The sequence below is a fragment of the Podarcis tiliguerta genome (genome assembly GCF_965153285.1).
Source record: "Podarcis tiliguerta genome assembly, chromosome: 4".
Taxonomy (NCBI): domain Eukaryota; kingdom Metazoa; phylum Chordata; class Lepidosauria; order Squamata; family Lacertidae; genus Podarcis; species Podarcis tiliguerta.
In genome coordinates this window covers 9,600,084-9,620,975 of record NC_139537.1, presented here as the reverse complement: position 1 = coordinate 9,620,975, position 20,892 = coordinate 9,600,084, and the positions used below count along the sequence as shown (strand labels likewise).

Here is a 20,892-nt window from a genome sequence, read left to right as displayed (position 1 = left end):
CCCGAGAAGCAGAGAGGATTTACTAAAGCCATCTGCCATCCATTCCCCTTCGAGTAATAATAAGGGAGAGGATGTGAAAAGTAACAGGTATTTTGTGGGTAGCATTAGGTGTTTAAAGCTTACATTGGAGCAGAAGCTTGATCAAACTGTTCTCTAAATTTGGGGTGGGGGAAATCAGAACCAGGAGTCAAATTCTCTCTGTCTGGCCCTCCAAACCAACAAATTTAAACTTGCACAGGGAGAAATGAAGGAGCACCTTGTTGTGGCTCCCCTTTATCGAATGTACAACACAATACCATGACCTATCCCTTCCTCAGCAGCATTGTTGTTCTTGTTTAGTCGTTTAGTCGTGTCCGACTCTTCGTGACCCCCTGGACCAGAGCACGCCAGGCACTCCTGTCTTCCACTGCCTCCCGCAGTTTGGTCAAACTCATGCTGGTAGCTTCGAGAACACTGTCCAACCATCTCGTCCTCCGTCGTCCCCTTCTCCTTGTGCCCTCCATCTTTCCCAGCATCAGGGTCTTTTCCAGGGAGTCTTCTCTTCTCCTGAGGTGGCCAAAGTATTGGAGCCTCAGCTTCAGGATCTGTCTTTCCAGTGAGCACTCAGGGCTGATTTCCTTAAGAATGGATAGGTTTGATCTTCTTGCAGTCCCTGGGACTCTCAAGAGCATACTCCCAACAACATACGAATCCATATGGCTAATCTGACTCTACAGCCTCCCCAAACCTCACACATCCTAACAAACCATACTGCAACCAACCAGGCTCTGAACCCTCCTAATTCTTACAAAGCCAATAAAAAGAAATAGATATGTAAATAAACGACCTACCCAGATGACGCCGACACAAAAACCCTGCACAAAAACTGTGCAACAGAACGAAAAATCATAATCTCTCCCCTCTTTCCCCCCAGCCGCACAGTGTCTTATGACATTAGTGTGTCATACCGAATGTAAACAAACTGTAAAAGTCTCTCTAAATTGAACATGGAGACACTGTACAGTGTTACCTCTGGTTAAGAACTTAATTCGCTCTGGAGGTCCGTTCTTAACCTGAAACTGTTCTTAACCTGAGGTACCACTTTAGCGAATGGGGCCTCCTGCTGCCGCTACGCGATTTCTGTAACCTGAAGCGTCTGTAACCCGAGGTACCACTGTATGCCCTTATTGCTTTGTTGTTGTCACTTTACCTCGGGTTACATACGCTTCAGATTACAGACTCTGCTAACCCAGAAATAGTACCTCGGGTTAAGAACTTTGCTTCAGGATGAGAACAGAAATCGTGCTCCGGGGGCGCAGTGGCAGCGTGAGGCCCCATTAAGTAAAGTGGTACCTCAGGTTAAGAACAGTTTCAGGTTAAGAACAGATCTCCAGAACAAATTAAGTTCTTTACCCGAGGTACCACTGTACCTCTCGTCCCCTGCCAAAGGTACTACCCTCCCATAACAACCCTTACCCACCCACCCCCAGCTGTACAGATATTAAATTTACACTTCTTGTTTCACCCACATTGGCTTTTGGCTCCATTCCCCTTCAGAATGTGGCCCTCAGAAGGTTGTACAGAATGGAGTGTTGGCCCTTCGGTTACAAAAAAGGAGTTTTTTTGTGTCCGCTGTAAAAGGTAAAGGTACCCCTGCCCGTACGGGCCAGTCTTGACAGACTCTAGGGTTGTGCGCCCATCTCACTCTATAGGCCGGGGGCCAGCGCTGTCCGAAGACACTTCCGGGTCACGTGGCCAGCGTGACATCGCTGCTCTGGCGAGCCAGAGCCGCACACGGAAACGCCGTTTACCTTCCCGCTAGTAAGCGGTCCCTATTTATCTACTTGCACCTGGGGGTGCTTTCGAGCTGCTAGGTTGGCAGGCGCTGGGACCGAACAACGGGAGCGCACCCCGCCGCGGGGATTCGAACCGCCGACCTTTCGATCGGCAAGCCCTAGGCTCTGAGGCTTTTACCCACAGCGCCACCCGCGTCCCTCCGCTGTAGGACACTACATTTTATCTCCCATCAAACATGGAGCCAGCCCTTAGAAAGAGCTCAGATTTTTCTGTGGCTTTCTCTTGCTGTTGGTGTATTTCTGCCCCCCCCCCCTTATCTGCTACAAATATCTCACCTCATGGAGGCAGGGGCGGAGAAGGGGAAATATTAGGGGGAGACCCGTTTGGCTTTCCTATTTCTCTGGGCGCCTCAGGTAACCGAGGGATAAGGTTGAATGGAAAGTTGTATCTGCAAACGGAGAGTGAAATCTTCGTTTTCCTTTCCTACCCAGGGCCTTTTCTGGCGTCCGCAGCATAGCAGGCGTGTTATTGTCTTGTTCCTTTTGAGGCAAGGCGTTTGAAAAAGAAATCCAAAAAGAATCCTTCAATATTTCATCTTTTTGCCTTTTGTTTCCTCTCTCCTGCGTTTGCCTGAAAGCTTTCTTCAATCTTCACCGGTGGCTGTTGCAAGGAAACGAAAAGCCCCTTCTTGAAGACGTTGCTCTTTGTTTTAATTCTTATGACAGATGTTTTCATCCTGACGCGAAACCTTCCTTCCTTCCATGTCTGTGAACAGCACCTGTGGCTCTTCAAAGAGAGGGTTTTCTTTCGTTCTTTCATCGGTTATTTCCAAGGGAGCTCTCCCATCCCCCCCCCAAGCAGAACTGTGCATTTAAACTCTCCCTAATATAAATGTTCTTCTTGTGCTTAGCGTGAGAACTGTTCAAAAGGAAGTTTGAGGAGTGTGTCTGTGCAGGACAACAATGTGTGACACGGTTGTAGTTTTCCTTTAAGCTGTTCCAGTGTAACTCGCAAAACTGAGTCTCGATAAAGGATAACAGCATTTCCCCTGGCTCACAGGTGCTTTTAGGCACGATGCAGAACTCGCATTTACCGTATTTTTTGCTCTATAAGACTCACTTTTTCCCTCCTAAAAAGTAAGGGGAAATGTGTGTGCATCTTATGGAGCGAATGCAGGCTGCGCAACTATCCCAGAAGCCAGAACAGCAAGAGGGATTGCCGCTTTCACTGCACAGCGATCCCTCTTGCTGTTCCGGCTCCTGAGATTCAGAATATTTTTTTTCTTGTTTTCCTCCTCCCAAAACTAGGTGCGTCTTGTGATCTGGTGCGTCTTATAGAGCGAAAAATGCGGTATTCATCGGGAAATGTGGGCAATGCATGAATGATGTGCATGTCGCCGTTAAACAATCTTTTTATCCTCCGAAGACCTCAGCAGAATACTAGGGCTGGGCAATACATCGATATATTGTCCAAAACTGGCTTGAAGTCCATACTTTGATATTTTGACCTGGCAATATATCGTGAATCATGATTTGTATTTTAGGGCTGGGCGATGTAGCTTCTAAAACCAGCTTCGAGTCCATATCGTGATAATTGGTTTCATAATTTTCGACCTAGCAATATATTGTAAATCATGATGTGTGTGCTATGCAAGTATCACATTGTGGGGGAAACTGAAGCTAGCCAGTGCTTCTACATAACTCCATCCTTATTTCGGTCATTGTGATATATCAGTACAGTTGTACCTTGGTTCTCAAACAGAATCTGTTCCGGAAGTCCGTTCGGCTTCCAAAAACGTTCAAAAACCAAGGCACGGCTTCTGATTGGCTGCAGGAGCTTCCTGCAGCCAATCGGAAGCTGCGCCAAACGTTCAGGTTCCAAAGAATGTTCGCAAACTGGAACACTCACTTCCGGGTTTGCGGCATCCGGGAGCCAAAACATTCGAGTCACAGGGCGTTCAACAACCAAGGTACGACTGTTTATTGTGATATATCACAAAGCTGGAAACCAGATATCACCCACCCCAAATGTTTTATCTTCTCAGCAACCTTGTGGAGTTGGTTCGGCTAACAGGTTGCAAGTCAACCAGGGAGCATTAGAGCTGAGGGGTGATTTGAACCCAGATCTGCATTCTAGTCACTACACCGCAGTGGCTCTCCTCTGTATATTTCGCACTGGGAAGTCGCAACTGGTGCAAATCTCTCCTCCGCCACCCCACTCCCCGGGATGCATATGCAAAGCAAAGTGCCCACGTGTGTGACCGTTCAGACGTTCAGCCAAACTATGGTTGGTGCCAACCACAGTTGAAATGGAAACCGTGGTTTGGAGCTTCTGCACATACCAACATGCTGTAGTTTACGGTTGCTTGCCTCCTTCTGTTTTCCATCTGATCTGTACACTCACTTCTGTTGCGCAGTGGCCTCTAAAGGAGGCTAGCAATGGTTGATGTACTGCGGATATCACACAAGCCTTTGTTTGAACAAACCACGGTTTCTAGACATCGCAGCGAAGCAGCTCCATCAGGGAGGGACGGTAGCTCCGTCATTACAGCACATGCCTTGTGTCAGACAGGACACCACGTGTGGGGAAGGTGGATGTGATTTGGCGAAAACTGCCTCGCAGGCCAGATTTGAACCCTGGGCACGCAATTTGGCCCGTGGGCTGGAGGTAGCTGAAGGTTCCCTACCCCTGAGCTAATCAACAGTTTCCCGTTTTGTTTTGTTTTAATTCTTGCAGTCTGCAAATGAAGAGAAAGAACCTGGAGAAAACCCCCATTTCTTTGATGTCCCTGCATTTTTGACGGTCTCTGGCCAACTCCACTTGGAAGTGATGGCTGGGTATGGATCTTGCTGGTTTTTTGTTTTTTATTTTCGCAGCTGGGAGATTTAAGGCTGACTCTGTGGGTGTCTGTGGGTGTATTTTGGGCCCCGCGGTAGTTGTAAGGTGTTGACACAACGGAAATATCCATGGGGAGGCACTTGTAAATGGCACTGGAAGCCCAGTCATGAGTGAAATCATATTCATAGACTCATAGAGTTGGAAGAGACCACAAGGGCCATCAAGTCCAACCCCCTGCCAAGCAGGAAACACCATCAGAGCACTCCTGACATATGGTTGTCAAGCCTCTGCTTAAAGACCTCCAAAGGAGACTCCACCACACTCCTTGGCAGCAAATTCCACTGTCAAACAGCTCTTACTGTCAGGAAGTTCTTCCTAAAGTTTAGGTGGAATCTTCTTTCTTGTAGTTTGGATCCATTGCTCCGTGTCCGCTTCTCTGGAGCAGCAGAAAACCACCTTTCTCCCTCCTCTATGTGACATCCTTTTATATATTTGAACATGGCTATCATATCACCCCTTAACCTCCTCTTCTCCAGGCTAAACATGCCCAGCTCCCTTAGCCGCTCCTCATAAGGCATCGTTTCCAGGCCTTTGACCATTTTGGTTGCCCTCCTCTGGACACGTTCCAATATTGGAGGGACAAGCGTGAGCCCAAATATATTTCTTTCTTATATATTACATTTACGCCCTACCTTTCTTCCAAAGACCTCAAGATGGCACATGCAACAACTTGAAGAGAAGTAGGCTTGGCTGAGAGAGGGACCGGCCTAATGTCACCTAGTGGCTGGGTGGGGATTCGAACCCTGGTCTCCCAGCTCCTAGCCTGGTTCTCTAACCACCACACTGCCTCTCCCTGGTGTGTCTGGTTAACTTGAGAGTGGAGTAGGCAGGGGAACAGAGAAGCCTGGCAAAGGAGAGTCACGTGGTCTCAGTTTGAAAGAGTGCCAGCTTCAGCTGGTGCATCGCAGAATCATAGAGTTAGAAGGGACCCGAGGGTCTGTCGACATGCAGAGGGGCCGAGAGGCCATCTAGCAAGCCCAGCTCGGACGTCTCCTCGGTCGTAAATCAGCGACCCGAACTTCAAAAGCCAGGGCACGCAATTAGCAGAGTGTGGTTCGCACACAGAGGTAGGTGTGAGGTGTAAGTCATGCTGCAGCTACAGATTTATTAAACACACCGTATTTTTCGCTCCATAAGACGCACCTAGTTTTTAGAGGGGGAATGCAAGGAAATAAATATTTTTAAAGGGAGCGCTGAGCAGAGCCTGTTTGCATCCCAGGCTCTGCTCAGCGCTCCCTTTCACGAGCCGCGTGGAGCGTGTGTGCGGCGCTTGCAGGCTTTTCTCCCTCCTCGCGATTTGTGAAAGGGAGTGCGGCACTTGCGGGCTTTTGTGGGAGGTGGCGGAAGGGACTGAGGGGCTGCCCTCTGTCCCTTCCCCCACTTCCCGCAAAAGCCCGCAAGAGCCGCACGCTCTTTAAAGGGTGCGCGGCTCTTGGGGGCTTTTCCCCAAGGAGGGAGAAGTGACTGACTGGCCTCCTCAGGGAAAAGCCCCCAAGAGCCGCACGGAGCGTGTGTGTGGCTCTTGGGGGCTTTTCCCGCCTGCATTCGCCCCATAAGACGCACACGCATTTCCCCTTACTTTTTAGGAGGGGAAAGTGCGTCTTATGGAACGAAAAATATGGTAAATCAGAACAAAGAAGCATGTCGTCTCTCATGTCGTCTCGGAGAGAACAGCAAAAGCTATACACAAACGGAAGTTCCCAGCAAGCTGTGCTGGAATGTAAACAGACATGTGACACGCAGCAATTCCACATGCCTGTTCCTTAAGGTGGAATGGAAATGTCAGCAGGGTCATCTAGTCCAACCCCCAGCAATGCAGGAATTCTGCCCACAGCTGTCCCTGAGTGGGCTCGAACCACCGACCTTCAGGTTAACCGCCAGGCACACTGACCCATTGCACCACCTCCAGGTCCAACTACCTCCTTTTCTGGGCCACTGTGGCTTGGGTAATCTCACGTTTAGACTACTGCTGTATACTTTGTGTGGGGCTTCCCTTGTTGTTGGTCCAGAGGCTGCAGCTGTTGCAAGATGCCTGTTAGCCACTGACCCTGTTTTAAGGTGTTGTTACTGTTTCCGGGGGGGGGGGGGTGTTACTGGGTCAGTTTTGCTTTTATTCTGATTGTGCATTTTGTGTTTTTCGTATTGTCATTTTATCCTGTGAACCGCCCTGAGACTTGCGGGTAGAGGGTGGTATACAAGTTTAATAAATGAATAAATAATAAAATAAAATTACAAAGCTCTAAACTGCTCTGGATCCAGGTTGCCTGAAAGATAATAATAATATAATAGTAATTTATTATTTATACCCTGCCCGTCTGGCTGGGCTCCACCAGCCACTCTGGGTGGGTGGCTTCCAGCAAAATATTAAAATACAGCAATGCATCAAACATTAAAAGCTTCCCTAAACAGGGCTGCCTTCAGATGTCTTCTAAAAGTCAGATAGTTGTTCTCTTTGACATCTGGTGGGAGGGTGTTCCACAGGGCGGGTGCTTCAGTCTTGTCAGGATTCAACCTCAATCCGTTAGCCGCCATCCATCCTCCAACCACCTCCAGACACTCACACAGGACCTTCACTGGTTCTGATTTGAAAGAGAGGTAGAGCTTTCTAAAGACCGGACTTTCTGCCCGTTGTGTAGAAAGGGCATTAAGATCGGACTAACAAGCACAATATCAGCTTGTTGTAATGAAGTAACACGCTTTTTCACTATTGTTGAATACAGTGGTACCTCGGGTTACATACGCTTCAGGTTACAGACTCTGCTAACCCAGAAATAGTACCTCGGGTTAAGAACTTTGCTTCAGGATGAGAACAGAAATTGTGCTCCAGCGGTGCGGCAGCAGCAGGAGGCCCCATTAGCTAAAGTGGTGCTTCAGGTTAAGAACAGTTTCAGGTTAACTACAGACCTCCCGAACGAATTAAGTACTTAACCCGAGATACCACTGTATATTGCCTGCTGAAATATGAGTTGCCCCCATCTGTATTGGCATTCCGCTGGGCTTTGAAGATGCGTCCTTGATCTGTCAACCTGAGCCAGCCCATGACCACCCCACGTGACACTATGTATGACATCAGGTGTGGGGCAGGCAAAGCAGGGCTTGTTATCTGAGTTTGACACCATTAGATGCCAAAATTTGGAGCTACCTGATGTAAGCGGTACTTGAATTCAGCCCCGATCAGCTGATTGGTAGTGATCTATTGTTTCAGTTCTGCCGCACCCACCTGTCAAATTAGCTCATCTGGGGTGTGGGGGATCTGACCCCTTGTTTTAGGATTTCCCGTAATAATAATCATCTTATAATGTATAGTGTTGGTGTTTGGGTAAATTGAACAGAATGGTGCTGTAATGACGCAGCACTCTATTAAATCAGAACTCCCCCCCCCCCCCGCCGAGAATTATAAAGTATAGACACCCCACGCAAGTATAATGAAGGGGACTCATCTTCATGTCGGTCATTATTATAGTGATGTCCTTAAGATGTTTCTTGGGGTTTTGGGGTTTTGTTTTGTCTCCACTACCACCACCAAAAAAAAACCAAAAACCCTTGTACCGGACTTCAAAATAAACAGTGAGGGCTCTTTGAGTACAGGACACAATGTTATTGCTTCACACCCTGTCCTTCAAGAACATGTTCTTTTATTATTTAAGAACAACACCAGGCATCTTAAGCCTCTCGAATGCATGCTAAATTTAGACGAGCTAAATTTATCCGCTTGGAGAGAAATTCTTCTTCTTTCGAGCCAAAATGACATTCCAGGCTTTTCAGCCTTCAAGAAAGGGCCTGAAAAAAGGGGTCTTAAAACAGATTACAAGGAAGTGAGGCCAGTTGGCCTCCGACAGTGCTCTCTTTTTCTCTGAGGGGAAAAAAAGACGCACTAAGGATCTCGGTGTCCGTGTCTTCAAGTGGGCAATGGCCGCCATTTTTTTTCGCCACGTCGTGTCCCTTTCTTGCCGAAAGCCACTTGACAAATAATGAATTGAAGAACGCGGCCGTCTCACGATGGCTCGATTCACACTTTATATATATATATATAAGATATTTATTAAAGTTTTCAATATATTACAAAAATTAGAAAAAAGAAAAAAAAAGAAAATACAAAATAGGAACAATTAAAAACAAATCCGTCTTTCCATGTCTTATCTTTCATTTACTTGTTTCCCTGACCTCCCCACACCTCCCTTTCTTGCATTCCAGTTCAATTGGTTAATTCAGCAAATCCTTTCCCTCTTTAATTTTATCTTATCTTTTATCTTAATATATTATAACTTTAAGTTATCACCTGTTAACAATCCATTTTTACATATTCCTTAGCATTGCTACTAAAAAATCCCACTTAGCTTCAATCCAGCATCATTCTAACATTCATTAATTTTACAGTGTTTCTGTAGATAGTCTTTAAATTCACACTTTTTGGGTGGGTTCAGGCAAACATGTTCTTTCAGTAATGTGCTAATAATAATAAATTGCAATTGTAATTATTTTATTGTTTATATTGTGGCCCATCTGACTGGGTTGCCACAGCCATTCTGGGCGGCTCCCAATGAAATGAAGTTTACAGGGAACCAGGTCTTCTCGGTAGTGGCACCTACCCTGTGGTACGCCCTCTAATAATAATAATAATTATTATTTTTTATTTAAACCCCACACTTCCCGGTTCAAAAACCGGGCTCAGGGCGGCTAACAACAAATTTAAAACACTTAATTGTAAAAGCAGCATAAAATACAGTATAAAAACATGAATAACAATAAAATTCAAAGTTCAGAAATCAATTTAGGGGAAATCCATCTAAGAAGCATTAGATAGTCACCAGGGCTAGCTGGCTGAATTTGTCCTACTTGGGCCAGCAAGGAGGCCAGCGGAGAATTAGCTGTGGGGTCTCAGAGTGGGTGATCTTCATAAAATGGTAGGGGGAGGGAAGAGAAGGGAAATAAAAGATCAGTCTGAATTCAATTTAAAGGCCAGGCGGAATAGCTCTGTCTTACAGGCGCGACGGAAGGAGGTTAAATCCTGCAGGGCCCTAGTCTCATGGGACAGAGCATTCCACCAGGTTGGAGCCATCACTGAAAAGGCCCTGGCCCTGGTGGAGGATAGTCTGATTTCCATAGGGCCCGGGACCTCTAAACTATGGTTATTCATGGACCTTAATGTCAAGGAGATAAATAACTACACAACTTTTAGAAGACATCTGAAGGCAGCCCTGTATAGGGAAGCTTTTTAATGTGCAGTGTTTTACTATGTTTTTATATATGTTAGAAGCTGCCCATTGTGGCATGGGTAACCCAATCAGAGGGGCAGGGTACAAATAAAAGTAATAATAATAGTAATAATAATAATAATAATACAGTGGTGCCCCGCAAGACGAATGCCTTGCAAGACGGAAAACCCGCAAGACGAAAGGGTTTTCCGTCTGCAGAGGCGCTTCGCAAGACGAATTTCCCTATGGGCTTGCTTCGCAAGACGAAAAATGACGAAAATTTTCGGGGGTTTCTTTTGCTCCAAAACCCCTTATTTTGAATCGCTAAGCTGCTAAAAGCATTTTAGCAGCAAAACCGCTAATCCCCCCCCTTAAAAAGCTGTTTTTAGCCCTTTTTTAGCCAATAGCGCTAATAGCGCTACTCTGTCAATGGGCTTGCTTCGCAAGACGAAAAAACCGCAAGACGAAAAGACCCGCGGAACGGATTCTTTTCGTCTTGCGAGGCAATAACAGCAACAACAACAACAATTATATGCCCTTCTAAGTTGTGCAAACATTTTAAGGAGTCCTGCTTAGTGGCCAAGAAAAACGAGCTTTCTCTCAGTTTGGCTACTGGTCGCTTTTATGATATCTGGCTGGCTGCTGTCCACAAGTCCCCCAGGAAGGGGTGATACGGGCAAATAACTAATTAGTTAAATAAGATAAAAGGCAAAAGCATTCTGCCCCCGGTAGTGGAGGGAAAACACAGCCCTAACTGAATAATAATAATATTAAAATTTAATTTATATCCCGCCCTCCCCAGCCAAAGCCGGGCTCAGAGCGGCTAACAGTAAAAATAGCACAGTTTACATAAGATCACAGTCAATTAATAGAAATGCATTCTAAAAGACAGCTATCCATCTTTCCCTTTACTCTTTTCTAGGCACCATGTTCCCAGCTCTTTCCACCATTTCCCCAGAAACCTCTGCAGGTCAATGGGGTCCCTCATTTCAACTTGTAGAAATGGCTGGTTGTGCGCAGATAGTTTGCCTTAATAACATCTCTGCTGCTTCTTAATTAAGATCGGCAGGGCACTCTGCTTTCTTCCCTGGCAGTAAATTCCAGGTTTGCAGAGGACAAAGGGAACAATGGGGTCCTTTTCTTGCTTTAGGTGATTGGAAATAAGAGGGAAAGCTCGTTGGGGGGGGGGGGCGGAGGTTTTTCTGCTTTGTACGAGATGCTCCTTGCACCTTGCGCGCACAAACCCTGCAGATCTTCGCTGAATTTTCTTATCTGCAAAATACACAGATGCGGAAATCTTTCATTGGTGTTTACAAAGCACTAGCAGCTGGGGGTGAGGCAGGGGCTGGGAGCTAATCCTGCAACAATGCAGTGCGGATTATTGCAGGGTTACCTCAGAAATCTGTGCCAGGGTAGCTTGGGGGACAGATTTGGCGGGCAACGCATATGCAGTTTTGGCAACCCCTGTTCTTTATTCCTTGTCGTCCGTTCCAGCTTGTGGAGGAAGGTAGGGAGAGAAGTCTTGACATCAGGAGAAAAAAACAACACTGAACCCATGTTTGAGGCGTGATTTTCTCCTTCAGTAAGATTAGACAAATCCGTAGAGGAGAGGGATAAAGATGGCTGCCAGCTGCAATGGCTGTGCTCTGGCGCCACAGTGGAGGCAGGAATGTTTTTTAAGTACAGCGGCACCTTGGTTCTCAAACTTAATCTGTTCCAGAAGCCCGTTCCAAAACTGAAGCGTTCCAAAACCAAGGCGTGCTTTCCCATAGAAAGTAATGCAAAATGGATCAATCCGTCGCAGACTTCTAAAAACAACCCCTAAAACGATTTAACACAAACGCAATTTAACACAAATTTTACTATCTTAACGAGGCCATTGGTCCATAAAATGAAAGCAATAAACAATGTACTGCAGTCACACAATCAGTCAATTAATCAGGAGCTGGACTGGGTTCTTCCGCACAGTCACAAAAACAAACAAAAAAGAGCCACAAAAACGCAAAATAAATAGCAAAAGCAGACAGACCTCAGTGTAACACTCAAATCGGAAGTGTGGCACTCAGATCAGAAGTGTAACACTCAAAACGTTCAGCTTCCGAAAACAGTTTATAAAGCGAAACACTTTGCAGTGTTTGGGTTCCAAGTTGTTTGAGTACCAAGGCGTTTGAGTACCAAGGCGTTTGAGAACCAAGGTACCACCATAGGAGGGGAGAGGGGTCCTTTGCATGAATCCTGCTTGCCGGTTTCCCACTGAGGGATCTGATCGGCCCCCCCAGAGACCAGGATGCGGGACTATAGATGGGCTTTGGTGTGTTGCAACCATCCTGCTTTTCTGATGTCTTTCTCTGCAAGGCTGTTGTGCAGAAGTTGGAGCAAAACTTCAACTCTGCCTCTCCATAGGACAGGGCTGTTTCTTTATAACTGAAATAATTTCAGTCAAAACGTTGAGATTAGATGGGCCAATGGCCTGATCCACCAGACTCTTCTTGTGTCAGCAGGTGGCTTACAGAAATTCAAACATGCAGTACAGTGGTACCTCGGGTTAAGTACTTAATTCATTCCGGAGGTCCGTACTTAACCTGAAATGGTTCTTAACCTGAAGCACCACTTTAGCTAATGGGGCCTCCTGCTGCTGCCATGCCGCCGGAGCATGATTTATGTGCTCAACCTGAAGCAAAGTTCTTAACCTGAAGCACTGTTTCTGGGTTAGCGAAGTCTGTAACCTGAAGCGTATGTAACCTGAAGCGTATGTAACCTGAGGTATCACTGTATACAAAATTTAACCGTAGATCTGAACATGGAAGAATAAAATGCTAGAGCAGCGTTTAAGGCTCCAAGACTTCCTGATGTTAAGCCATTTCTAACCCAGAGTCTGAAACTTAGTACTGACATGGCCTGCCTGGTTTCTAATCTGGGGGATGCCGTAGAATTGAGCCCAGTACAGTGGAACCTACACTTATGGACATACCGTATTTTTCGCCCTATAGGACGCACTTTTTCCCCTCCAAAAATGAAGGGGAAATGTGTGTGCGTCCTATGGGGCGAATGCAGGCTTCAGGAAGCTCTGCACAACCCTTGGGAGACCGGCTCCGAGGGTTGCGCAGAGCTGCCTGCAGTCAATGGCTCAGCGCAGCTCTGCGCGGCCATCGGGAGCCGGGCGCGAAGTCCCGCCCGGCTCTCAATGGCGGCGCAGACCTGCCTCCAGTCCCAGGCTCAGCGCAGCTCTGCGCAGCCATTGGGAGCGGAGTGTGAAGTCCCGCCCGGCTCCCGGTGGCTGCGCAGAGCTGCCCCCAGTCCCGGGCTCAGCGCACTTCTCCCCATCGCCAGCCGCACAAGTTCGGGGGACAGCGGGGAGGCGAAGCACGCCTTCCCGCTGTTCCCGGACCTGGTTCTTCCAGCCCCGCACCTGGGGGGAAATAAAATATTTTTTCTTTATTCCCCCCCCCCCAAAAAAAACTAGGTGCGTCCTATGGTGTGCAAAATACGGTAATCAGTTCTTGAGGTCGATCTGGGTTGCTGGTAGAAGCGCCGTTGTGCACAGGGGCATTCGGCGGCAGTGCGCTTCTGCGCATGCACAAATCGGAGCAAACCCAGTATTTACTTCCGGGTTTGCCGCGGTCGCAACTTGGGTCAGGCCTAAGTAGAGGCGGTCGTAAGTAATAGTAATAATAAATTTTATTTATACCCTGCTCCCCCCGGCCAGAGCTGGGCTGAGAGCGGCTAACACCAATAAAATCACAGTAAAAAACATAATGGGGGGAGGAAACCAATTTAAAATACAGGTTAAAATGCAATTTCAAATGCAGCCTCATTTTTAAATCAAGGCCATAAGGGGGGGGGGGACATAAGGGTCAGACTGAGTCTAAATCAAAGGCCAGAAAAGAACAGCTCTGTCTTGCAGGCCCTGCGGAAAGATGTCAATAATAATAAAATAATAATAATTTATTATTTATACCCCGCCCATCTGGCTGGGCTTCCCCAATCAAGTCCCTCAGGGAAGCACAACTCTTTGTTGAAACGATTCATGCTTCTTCTCCATGGTGGGGGGGGACCACTAATTGTGCTCCCCTAAATGACCCCCATAAGCAGCTTGGGGCACCTGGGGCCGAGAGCGCATACATTTTCGAATATTTGGAAGGCCGGCGTAGCCATTGGGTAAGGTGATGCCACTGCCTTAGGTGGCGGAAGTCGCAAGGAGGCGCCCCCACCCCCCAATTTCTGGCAAGATCTCACCAAAATTGTGTGAGATCTTGCAGGGAGCACACACAAGATCTCGCTAGAAACTGGCGCCGGGTTCTCCAGAGGTAGAGGTGGAACTTCCCGTTTCACCTCAAGCAGCAAAACGGGGCACAGCCCCCTGAACGTGTGACTCTCTTTGGGTGAGATCCAGCATAACATGAGCAGATGTCCAGTTGCCCAGTGGAGTCTCTCCTATCTCTTCCAGCCCCCTGCATGTCCCCCCCCCCAAAAAAAAATCTGCTTCTCATTGACCTGTATCATCCTTGAACAGTAGAAAGTATTGGGTGAATCAGGCATGTAGGCAGAACTGAGATATAAGGCAGCCTCTTCCGATTCAGTTGTGGGCTCCCAAACAGAGAAAATGCTTATTTATGAAAATGTGATCCAGGGATTCTGGGGGGAAGCGTATTGGTGACGGCACAGGCTCTAGCCAGTAGGTGCTGATCACAGCCTGTGTGTTTTGTGGGCGTGACTTTCCCACCGTCTCGTTGCAGGGCATTTTCCAAGGTGTACACGTTCGGTCCGACTTTCCGGGCTGACGATTCTCAAAGCCGCAGGCACTTGGCAGAGTTTTACATGGTGGAAGCAGAGCTGTCTTTTGCTGAAAGCCTTCAGGATATCATGCAGGTATGGAGCGAGTTACGGGGAGCATGGAAAACGGAGCTCTTTCAAAACAAAACAAAACAAACTGGTATTTTATGTGTGGTTTCAAACCTGCTGCCTGTCCTACCTTTGAAGCAGTCTTGGGGGAATCTTTGGCTCTTTGCTGAACTACAACTCCCATCAGCCCCAGCAAGTGTAGCCAATGGTCAAGGATGATGGGAGTTGTAGTTCAGCAACAGCCAGAGACCCACAGCTGCCTTAAAAAGGATTGACCGGAAATCTGAATGAATGAACCATCAGATCTTCCACTTCCAGCTAACTTTCCACAAACTTACTGACAATCGTACAACAGGTGGTGTTTTTTTCCGTCCTGCTAAGTGTTTTGTTACATTCTTTGTGTCTCCCGCGAAAAGAGTTCAGCGCTATTTCTCCCAAAGTTGCCAGCATGGGCCACTTTTTTTTAAAGCTGCCCTGATGTCCCTGTACAGGGTGATAATATAGATTGAGGGCACAAGGAGAAGGAGACGACAGAGGACGAGGTGGTTGGACAGTGTTCTCGAAGCTACCAGCATGAGTGTGAGCAAACTGTGGGAGGCAGTGGAAGACAGGAGTGCCTGGCGTGCTCTGGTCCATGGGGTCACAAAGAGTCGGAAACGACTAAACAACAACAATAACAAATTTTATGGTCTGTTTTTTAGTATGCCTAAAATCATTTGCTTATTAGGGGCTACCCCACGTTTTGTTCCAAAAATTGCTTTGCAGAAGTAACTAACAGAGTTGCCAAAATTTTCAAAAGTAGGGCATCCGTGACTTGGCTTTTGGAGAGAGAAAAAAGGGTTCCTCCGTAATTAGCTAATTGGGAACCATTGCTTTAAGGGGGAAATTGCTGGGTATAAATAAATATATCATCACCACAATTTCCTTTTTAAAAAAGAGAAAAAAGTGGCTTCAAACAGCAGTAGAAAGACTCTGTTGAAATGACCCGCTGTATAGGTTTTATTCTGGCAGAAGCTCTGTGACGCATTAGAGGACTTCCTCTTTCAAGGAAAGGAAAACACGGTTTTGGCTTTCCTGCCCCCACCTCTTCGCCATGAACTAACAGTTTTAAAGTTCCCACAGCGTGCAGAAGAAACAACTTTCTCTTGCTTGGGGGGAAAAAAGTGGGTGGCGTGAAGCACAAAATTAGTTTTTTCCACTCTCTGGGTGAGCTGGAGTTCAGAAGAGGCCAACTTTCGCCACCTTCTCTTATTTTTTAAACAAATATTTCTTTTAATAATCGCACTTAAGCCAGAAAAGTTGAATACAAAAACATAGCTAAAAATACCTAACGCTAAAACAGTTTTCTCACTCCAGGCAAGGTGATAAACTGTGGCTAAGAAAAACCAAAAGGCTGCCAAACTAGTCCAGCTGGGAATGTTCATGTTTTCCTGAACCATGGTGTAATGTTGCGTCCGTATGTGGAGAGTTGAAGCCACCCAAAGCGTGGAATAAATTTAAGAAGTATTGGTGGTGGAGTCTCCTTCTTTGGAGGTCTTTAAGCAGAGGCTTGACAACCATATGTCAGGAGTGCTCTGATGGTGTTTCCTGCTTGGCAGGGGGTTGGACTCGATGGCCCTTGTGGTCTCTTCCAACTCTATGATTCTATGATTCTATTGCATTCTTGCATGTAACTCTGCATCTACGGCTCCCTCACTTTTCCCTTAGGCTATGGAGGACCTTTTCAAGAAAGTGACCGACACAGTTCTGTCCAGTTGCCCTCGTGATGTTGAGCTTTTTCATAAACACGTAGCTCCTGGTCAAGAGGTAAGAGAGAGAACAGATTTCTATTACCTTAAAAGAGAGACATGGTGACTAAAGCAAAACTCTTAGCTTCTGTTATGGCTTTCATGTCTTGGTTGTGGACTTCCTATGTGCCTGAAGGAGTGTCTCCACCCCCATCGTTCTGCCCGGACACTGAGGTCCAGCTCCGAGGGCCTTCTGGCGGTTCCCTCTCTGCAAGAAGTGAGGTTACAGGGAACCAGGCAGAGGGCCTTCTTGGTGGTGGCGCCTGCCCTCCCATCCGATGTCAAGGAAACAAACAACGATCTGACTTTTAGAAGACATCTGCAGGCAGCCCTGTTTAGGGAAATTTTTAATGTTTGATTGTGTTTTTAATATTCTGTTGGGAGCCACCCAGAGTGGCTGGGGAGGCCCAGCCAGAAGGGCGGGGTCTAAATAATTTACTATTATTATTATTATTATTATTATTATTATTATTGGATTGGATGGACCAGGTAATGACCCGGCCCAGATTGTTTTACTGTGGGTTCTCTGCCTAGCTCCTTCATGCAGCCAGCAGACCATCCCAATGCAAAATGAAGCCACCATCCTCGCCTTGTGCGTTGGTTGAAACAGCCCAACTCAGCTTTTCCTGTGGAACAAAATACCCGGGTAGTCTTGACTCTGGTTTCGGTAAGGCCAGAAATGGAAACCGATCTCCCGCTTAGATTCGATGTGCAAATTCTCGGTTCCGTTCTGAAATCCTTTCCGAAAAACGCAAATGTAAACTTGGTGGTGGTTTCTGAACTCTTCTTCCGGTAGCCATTGTGAATTGTTTCTTCCTCTCCCGAAGGTAAAGGTGGAACGGATGCTGAAGAACCGGTTCATAACGTAAGCAAAAAATACGTTGGCGTTCTTGTTTGTTGTCGGCTACAGCTGAAGTTTCCCAGCTTTTTTTCGTTATATCACAATGAATTGCGGGGTCCCTCCTGCACGGTACATTTCAAGCAGTAGCATGTCCCAAGAATCCTGGGAACTAGTTTTTTAAGGGTGCTTAAGAGTTCCTATAAGGGACGTGGGTGGCGCTGTGGGTTAAAGCCTCAGTGCCTAGGGCTTGCCGATCGAAAGGTCGGCGGTTCGAATCCCCGCAGCAGGGGTGCGCTCCCGCTGTTTGGTCCCAGCGCCTGCCAACCTAGCAGTTCGAAAGCACCCCTGGGTGCAAGTAGATAAATAGGGACCGCTTACTAGCGGGAAGGTAAACGGCGTTTCCGTGTGCGGCTCTGGCTCGCCAGAGCAGCGATGTTACGCTGGCCACGTGACCCGGAAGTGTCTTCGGACATCGCTGGCCCCCGGCCTCTTTGAGTGAGATGGGCGCACAACCCTAGAGTCTGTCAAGACTGGCCCGTACCGGCAGGGGTACCTTTACCTTTACCTTAAGAGTTCCTATGCTAGTCCTGGGACGGGGGTGTCATCACATGGTAGAGCTCTGTATAGGCCTACATACAGGTGAAACTTGAAAAATTAGAATATCGTTGTTAGGGTATCGGGTAGTTGCTCGAGAGCAATCTGGCAAGATGCCTCACTACAGTGGTGCCTCGCAAGACGAAATTAATTCGTTCTGCGAGTTTTTTCGTCTTGTGAATTTTTTCGTCTTGCGAAGGACCACTGTGTATTGACGGTTTCCCCTAGGAATGCATTGGCGGTTTTTTAAAAAAGGCGCAAGACGTTTTCGTCTTGCGAAGCATGCCCATAGGGAAATCCGTCTTGCGAAGCAACTCAGAAAACGAAAAACTCTTTCGTCTTGCGAGTTTTTCGTCTTCCAAGGCATTCGTCTTGCGAGGTACCACTGTAGTCTGTTCTAAAGCTTTCTTAGTGGTGCAAAAAAAACACCTTTACAATGCAGAGCGCCTCTATTCCATGTCTTGCTCATTCACTGGCCGAATCTGAGAGTGGGCGGTCCTTAAATCTTCCCCAGCAGAGAGCCAGTGTGGTGTAGTGGTTAAGACTCGTAATCTGGTGAACCGGGTTCGCTTCCCTGCTCCTCCACATGCAGCTGCTGGGTGACCTTGGGCCAGTCACACTTCTCTGAAGTCTCTCAGCCCCACTCACCTCACAGAGTGTTTGTTGTGGGGGAGGAAGGGAAAGGAGAATGTTAGCCGCTTTGAGACTCCTTCGGGTAGTGATAAAGCGGGATATCAAATCCAAACTCCTCTTCTTCTTCTAGTGTCTTGACCCCCAGTCTGCGCCTCCCCTCTCTGCGCGAAAGCCTACTGCGCAAGGAAGGCTTGGGTAAAGGGGGACCTCCCTCCTCCTCGCTTTGCTCAGGCAAGGTGTCCTGGCACCGCCTCGCCTCCTCCGAGCCCTGCGTCTCCTCCCCACTAGAGGCGTGGCTTCCTTCCTCCGCTGAGGAGGTGCTGCTCCCCCACGATCTTTGGGGGCTCCCTGTAATCCATCCGCCTTTTCCCCTCTCGCCCCTGAACTGATGGCAGTTCCCTGACAATCATGGAAAAGTCCAATCCTTGTTTTGCTGATTTCAATTAATATTCTAATTTTCTGAGATTGTTAATTTCGGGTTTTCATCAGCTATGCGCCATAATCATCACAATTATAACAAATAAAGGCTTGACATATCTCGCTTTGCATGTCATGAGTCTATCTCATATATTAGTTTCACCTTTTAAGTTGAATTACTGAAATGAACGAACTTTTCCACGATATTCTAATTTTCCGAGTTTCACCTGTAGGTGTCCAGCCTTTCTAGTGCTCACTGAACACATGAAGGCATGGGCAGCGCATGCAGCCCCACAACCCACAGCTACCCCCTTGAGAGGTCTAGAGGACAACAACATGCCTTATGAGGAACGGCTAAGGGAGCTGGGCATGTTTAGCTTGGAGAAGAGGGGTTAAGGGGTGATATGATAGCCATGTTCAAATATATAAAAGGATGTCACATTGAGGAGGGAGAAAGGTTGTTTTCTGCTGCTCCAGAGAAGCGGACACGGAGCAATGGATCCAAACTACAAGAAAGAAGATTCCACCTAAACATTAGGAAGAACTTCCTGACAGTAAGAGCTGTTTGACAGTGGAATTTGCTGCCAAGGAGTGTGGTGGAGTCTCCTTCTTTGGAGGTCTTTAAGCAGAGGCTTGACAACCATATGTCAGGAGTGCTCTGATGGTGTTTCCTGCTTGGCAGGGGGTTGGACTCGATGGCCCTTGTGGTCTCTTCCAACTCTATGATTCTAACATAAGGAACAGGCCTTTTCTGTGGTGGCTCCCCGTTTTTAGAAGCCTCTCCCCCAGGAGCATCAGCTGGTTACCTTCATTGCATATCTTTAGGCGTTTCTCTTCAACCAGGCAATTTGGCCAATCAACATTCTGTGGCCTTTAAAGTTGCTGGGTTTTTTTTGTGGCAGCTGGGTTGTTATTTTGCTTTTGTTCTATTATGTATTTTGAGTTTTCACGTTGATGGTGTGGACCACCCTGTGATCTTCGGCAGCGTGCAAATTTAATAAATAAAATAAAAATTATGAATCCTCCTGCCGTTACTGGGCTGGATGCACAAGACCCCTAGTCTTTTTTCCGTAGAATTGGTCCAACCACTTGAGATGCAGGAATCTCAGCTAAAACATCCATGACAGATTCAATCCATTCAGTATTGAAGTTTGCATGAAGGGGAAGGAATTATTCAGTGATACGTTCCATTTCACCCCACAGTGAGCTGTGTGTGTGTGGTCAGGGCATCGCAAAACCTTTGCGGGGATTAAAAAGGGCCTATCTCAGGTATGGGGGGAGAGCCTGCATCCCTTAAAATATTCTTGTATTCCATCTCCCATCAGCAAGCATGACCTAGTGATTAGGAATGATGGGAGTTGTAGTTGAACATCTGGAGGTGGCAAACATTTAACAGCATCCCTCAAGACAAACCTGCCTCAGAATTCTAGTTACAGGTAGGTAGCCGCGTTGGTCTGCCGTAGTCGAAACAAAATAAAAAAATTCCTTCCAGTAGCACCTTGTTGTTGTTGTTGTTGTTTAGTCGTTCAGTCGTGTCCGACTCTTTGTGACTCCATGGACCAGAGCACGCCAGGCACTCCTGTCTTCCACTGCCTCCCGCAGTTTGGTCAGACTCATGTTTGTAGCTTCGAGAACACTGTCCAACCATCTCGTCCTCTGTCGTCCCCTTCTCCTTGTAACCTCCATCTTTCCCAGCATCAGGGTCTTTTCCAGGGAGTCTTCTCTTCTCATGAGGTGGCCAAAATATTGGAGCCTCAGCTTCAGGATCTGTCCTTCCTGTGAGCACTCAGGGCTGATTTCCTTCGGAATGGAGAGGTTTGATCTTCTTGCAGTCCATGGGACTCTCAAGAGTCTCCTCCAGCACCAAAATTCAAAAGCGTCAATTCTTCGGCGATCAGCCTTCTTTATG

General features: G+C 47.2%; 1 protein-coding gene across 2 annotated transcripts in view; it reads left to right on the top strand.

The window, feature by feature from the left end:
- Positions 1 to 20,892, top strand: part of NARS2 (asparaginyl-tRNA synthetase 2, mitochondrial) — a 44,045-nt gene that overhangs the window by 16,575 nt on the left and 6,578 nt on the right. For both annotated transcript variants that reach the window (XM_083436608.1, XM_083436609.1), the window contains exons 7-10: positions 4,513 to 4,613; positions 14,606 to 14,738; positions 16,419 to 16,517; positions 17,326 to 17,363. In XM_083436608.1, coding sequence (XP_083292734.1) covers positions 4,513 to 4,613; positions 14,606 to 14,738; positions 16,419 to 16,517; positions 17,326 to 17,363 — 371 coding nt within the window. The remainder of the gene's footprint in view (positions 1 to 4,512; positions 4,614 to 14,605; positions 14,739 to 16,418; positions 16,518 to 17,325; positions 17,364 to 20,892) is intronic.